This window comes from Chiroxiphia lanceolata, chromosome 19 (assembly GCF_009829145.1).
Source record: "Chiroxiphia lanceolata isolate bChiLan1 chromosome 19, bChiLan1.pri, whole genome shotgun sequence".
NCBI classification, from domain to species: Eukaryota; Metazoa; Chordata; class Aves; order Passeriformes; family Pipridae; genus Chiroxiphia; species Chiroxiphia lanceolata.
This window is the reverse complement of record NC_045655.1, coordinates 11,895,813-11,900,659: the sequence shown is the minus strand read 5'-3', so window position 1 is coordinate 11,900,659 and position 4,847 is coordinate 11,895,813. Positions and strand designations below refer to the sequence as shown.

The 4,847-nt window shown below is 63.8% G+C and overlaps 1 protein-coding gene across 1 annotated transcript; it reads right to left on the bottom strand.

Annotated features, from left to right (window-relative positions):
* Positions 1–671: 671 nt before the first annotated feature.
* On the bottom strand, positions 672–4,647 carry NPTX1 (neuronal pentraxin 1). The gene is made up of 5 exons (XM_032706686.1): positions 4,118–4,647; positions 3,697–3,904; positions 2,999–3,243; positions 2,718–2,897; positions 672–2,609 (listed from the first exon to the last, which is right to left on the bottom strand). Exons 1-5 carry the CDS (start codon positions 4,538–4,540, stop codon positions 2,388–2,390), a joined length of 1,278 nt encoding a protein of 425 aa, XP_032562577.1. The 5' UTR covers positions 4,541–4,647; the 3' UTR covers positions 672–2,387.
* Positions 4,648–4,847: the final 200 nt, after the last annotated feature.

The following is a 4,847-nucleotide window of genomic DNA, read 5'->3' as shown; positions in this document are numbered from 1 at the left end:
TGTGTGGGAGTGGATTGGTTTTGACTGGCTTTAAGGAGTAAATAACAATTTCCCTGCTTGTATCTTTGATTCCATAAGCAATTTATCCAGCACAGCTGCTCTGCTGCAGATGTGGGACAGGTGGGAAGCTGTAGCACCCAGGGACAGCATCGGGCACCCTGTGCTGCCCTGCCCATGGCTGTGGCACAGGGGTGGCCTCCAGCCCCATCACACACCAAGCCACTCACTCAGATTCCCCCCCCCCAGAGTGCTGCCTTCCAGGAACTGTGTCCCAAGCCCTGCCTGGCTCCCAAGGGACGAGTGAACGCCCGGGGGTGGGAGCAGAGGACGCCGGTCCCAGAGGTTGTCACGGTGCCCACAGCAGAGCCCTGGGGGTGTCACTGTTCCCTCATGCCAGCCTGGCAGGACCCGGAGGGAGCTGAGCTTCCAGCCTGTGTCTTGGGGAAAAAATACATCAATCTGTGTGATGTGTTACGTAAACCAGTGAAAGACACGGTCTAAGGGCACAGGAGAAGGAGAGAGCCTGGCAGGCAGGCTCAGAGGGTGTGTGAGCCAGTTCCAAGGGGAACTGGGCAGAAATCCTGCTTTACACAGACAAAACCTTCCTCTGGAAAAAGACCAGCTCCCGAGCACTGGCTGCTCAGGGAACAGACACATGTGAGAGAACCCGGTGTCTTTCTTCACTCTTTATTGTGTAAAAATAAAGTCAACAATTCATGTAATCCCAGCAATAAAATGGAAAAAGCATGAGAATCCGTAGAAACAGTGCATTGTCAGAACTGCCGATGCGGGCCGGATGCGCGGGGTATCGGAACCCGTTCAAATCCCAAAGGAGACAGAGCCAGAATAGGAAAAATGTACAGCTTTGGTTAGCAAAATAATGACAAATTAAGATACATTAATCTCTCCCCTACTGTACACTATGTACACTGTGTTGACATCACACCCTTTTGTGGTTTTTTTTTTTGGCAAATCCAACGCACCTGGGGCTGGAGGTGAAACCCGTGCCGCGGTCTCGTTGTTCTCAGCAGGTTGTGCTCGTCGCCGATGGTGAACAGGGGCTTGGGAGGAACTCAAATTAACTCACGGTGGTTTGGGGTTTGGCTTGGAAAAAGGGCACAGTTGAAGATCCGCTGCCCTGAGCCCCGGCCGTGCAGGTGTCTCGCTCTGGGGTGTCGCTGCCCGTGCCAGGTCCCCAGATCAGCGGTGGCCGGGCTGGCTCTGTGCTCCCGGCCGGTGGCTCCGCACGGGCCCCTCCGCTCCGCACGTCTCTTTGCCGCGTCTTTGGAGTTGGTTGGGAGGCTCTGGAGCCCTGTGTGAATTCTCTGCCTCATCCTCCACTGCCGCCCAGGGCAGCCCCGGGTGGGCAGGGAGGGGGCTGGGGGGTGATTTCTGCAATCTGTAGTACAAACCAGGAGTTTAGAAAAGGAAACCATACAAAATGCATCTGTTATCTCAAAATACGCTTCTTTATCTCTTTTTATCCTGCAGAATCTCAAAGCACTTTTGTTTTCTCAGGGAGCACTGATAATTCTATTTTTTTCATCTTCATAAAAATACCCTTTTTTTTTTTTTAATTGGTAATAAACTTCCCTTTACAGTAAGAGAAACAAGAGAGTGTATTATCAAAAGCAGAAAGGCTTCAGACCTGTCAGTGGGAGCTGGACTTGAGGGGATGGTAAAGGCTATTTGTCACCAGCTAGGAGGCCTCGGGGGCTGCAGGCGGCAGGGCCGGGGGTACCTGAGTGCGGCAGGTTGGGGAGCGGGGCCAGTGGGGGGGTCCCGCCGGGGGTCCCGCCCCGGTGCCCGCCGCAGCCCGGGGCTATGGCTGTGGTGCTCGGGAGCAGCGCCGGCCGGGGAAGGGGGCACCGGGGCTCACCTGGGAAGAGGGGGTGTCTCCTTACCCCGGGGGTGGGAACGGAGGGGTTACCCCCTCCTTGGAGTCCCAGCTGCTGTTACAGCCCTGGCTTGGAGCACAACTGGAGGGGATGCTGCAGCCTTCCCCCGGCTCCGGGGCCACCACCCTCCCGGGGGGGTCAGGCTGGAGAAAGAGGAGCCCCAGGGGGCTCCTGTCCGGGCCCCGCAGCCTTTTAAGGCGCCAGTGCCCGGGGGAAGCGGCGGTGAAGCAGGGGCCGGGCTCGGGGGGGCGGCGGGGGGGGCGCAGCCGCGCCAGGCCAAGGCACGCAGGCGTTGAAGGACGTTGGCAAGACAGAAACCGGAGGGTCGTGGGGCTCCGGGGGCGGGTGCCCCACTGCCGGGGCATCCCTGCGCCCGGGACGAGACGGGTGGCTTCGTTCTCAGTTGTTTTTGCGCAAAAAAAAAAAAGGAGGAAAACAAAACTAAATCAAAGAACCCGCTGAGGAGGTTTCTCTCGCTTGTCCGTGGCTCTAGTTGAGCTGGCGACAGGCCTCGAAAGTCCACTTGGTGGCCCCGCCGTAGATGTCGATGTTGGACTCGGCCCAGGCGATGACGTTTCCCGCGAGCGCCTTGGAGCTGCAGGTGGCCAGCCCGTACACCTCACCGGGGCTCAGCTTGCGGTCCCACACGTTGAAGTGGGCCAGCTCCCCCACGAAGGCCTGCGTGGCGTCGAACCCGCCGCCCAGCGTGTCCTGCGGAGGAGCCGCCGTCACCGGGGGCACGCGGCCGGGCGGCCCCGTCCTTCCCTCGGGTGCACCCAGCCCAGCTGGGACCCCCATGCCTGCCCCCCTGGCCCTTACCTGCTCCTGGCCCAGCACCAGGACCCCCTGGGGCTTGATGGGGTGGTAGGGGGCCAGGTTCTCGCCGTTGCCCGTCTGTGTGCCGTCCTGGTAGGCTTCCCACACGCCGTCCCTCGTGGTCCAGGTGACACAGATGTGGTGCCACTTGCCGTCGTTGATGACAAAGGGCAGTTTGGCCACCTGTGGGCAGTGGGTCAGGGTGGTGCACAGTGGGGCACCCCACGCTGTCCCCCCAGCTTGTTCCCCCCTCCCAGCACCCTCCACAGTCCCCGGGCCTGTACCTTGTCATTGATGAGGATCTCCATGGGGTTGTTGCCCCACTCGATGAGCACCAGCTCGTTCGCCTGCCCGGGCACAGCGTAGGAGAAGGGGGTGCCCATGCCGGGGGAGGCGTTGGACTTGATCCACATGCAGATGCTGAAGGCATACATCTCGGGCAGGCTCTTCTTCACCTTGGCGTACATGTAGTTGGTGCGCAGGGGGAAGGTGAGCTGGAACCTGTCCGGGGGCCGGTTGTCCTTCTGGCCTGTGGGAGTGGAGGGTCGGTGGGCTCCGGCCGGATCCCCTCTCTGCCCCTTTGGGGGTTCCCCCCCCTCCCCATCCCGTTATGTAACGGGCCTTGAGATGGCAGCGAGGAGCAAATCCCTCCGGAGCCGCGCGGCTCCCTAATCCCCGGGGCGGGCAGAGGCCGGAGCATCCCTGGCTGCAGAGCCCGCGGGCACCGGCTGCCCCAACCCGAGAACGGTTTGGGTTGGGAGGGAACTTAGAGACCGGCCGGTTCCAAACCCCTGCCAGGGGGAAAGCAAAGCTGGGGGCGAGGGACCGCTCCGGGGGTGGGAAATGGGACAGCTCGGCAGAGCCGCCCGCGGGAGCGGCTCCGCATCAGCCGGCAGCGCCCGGTCCCCGGCGGCGGAGGGAGTTCCGGAAGGCGGCCCGGGGGTCCCGCGGCGGGCGGGGGTGGGTGGGCAGCGCCCGGTACCTTTCTCCAGGTCGCTGATGCGCTGGTGCAGCGAAGTGAGGGTGCTCTCAATCTTGCCGCGCTCCTCAGACTCGTTGCGGGGGCTGAGCTTGCCCTCCTCCAGGCTGTTCACCCGCGACAGCACCTGCTTCTCCAGGTCGTCGATCTTATTTTGCAGGATGTCCTTCAGGTTGTTGGTCTGGCTGGAGGAGTTCATCCTGCTGAACTGCTACAAGGGGCGAGCAGAGGAACAGGCTGTTACCGCCGGGCAGCGGCTCCCGGTGCCCGCCTGTGCGGATCCCGCGGCGCCCCATGCCCCGATGCGCGGGTCTCCCGATCCCGGTGCCCGGCTCCCCCGATGCCCGGCTCCGCGGGTCTCCCGATCCCGGTGCCCGGCTCGGCGGCTCCCCCGGTGCCCGGCTCCCCGGGTCTCCTCGCGTACCTCCAGGTTCTCCAGCCGGGTTTTCAGGGACTGCAGCGTCTGTCCCAGCTGGCTGAGGGTCTCGGCGGCGGGCGGTCGCGACAGGTCGCCCATGGTGTTCTTGGCGAAGCCTTTCCTGCCCTTGGCCTCGCCGGGCTCCAGCACGCTCTGGCTCTCGCAGCGGCCCAGCTTGGCCGTGAGCTCGCGGATCGTCTCCTTCTGGTTCATGATCGTCTCCTTCTGCTGCAGCACCGTCTCCCGCAGCTGCAGCACGGTGCCCTTCAGCTCCTCGGCCGAGCCGGTGCCCAGCGCCGAGGCCGCGCACACGTCCCCGTCCAGCGGCACCGAGGTGCAGACGAAGCGCGTCTGCCCCAGTCCCTGTCCCAGCGCCGGCCCCAGCAGCAGCAGCAGCGGGACGAGGCTGCCGGGCGGCCCCGCGGCCATGGCTCCGCTCGGCTCCGCTCGCTCCGGGCCGGCTCCGGCTCCGCTGCGGCGCCGCCGCTTTATAGCGCCCGGGCGGGGCCCGCGGAACGTCACGGCGCGTGGAATCCCGGCCCGCGGCGGGGGGGTCCCGCGGGGAGGGGGCGCGACAGCGAGCGAGAGGGAGAGTGAGTGTGTGAGAGAGTGAGCGTGTGAGAGAGTGTGTGCGAGTGAGCGTGTGAGAGTGAGCGTGCCCGCGTGTCCCTGTCCGTGTGTGTGTGCGGGGGGGCCGCGCGTGTCGGTGGGCGGGAGCGCGGATGGGCGCGGGAGT

Excerpts from the sequence above, each read along its gene's own strand:
- NPTX1 (XM_032706686.1), bottom strand. The coding sequence starts at position 4,540 with ATGGCCGCGGGGCCGCCCGGCAGCCTCGTCCCGCTGCTGCTGCTGCTG. Across the intron at positions 3,244-3,696 it reads CATCAGCGACCTGGAGAAAG|GCCAGAAGGACAACCGGCCC; the intron begins GTACCGGGCGCT and ends CCACTCCCACAG. Across the intron at positions 2,898-2,998 it reads AGATCCTCATCAATGACAAG|GTGGCCAAACTGCCCTTTGT; the intron begins GTACAGGCCCGG and ends CACTGCCCACAG.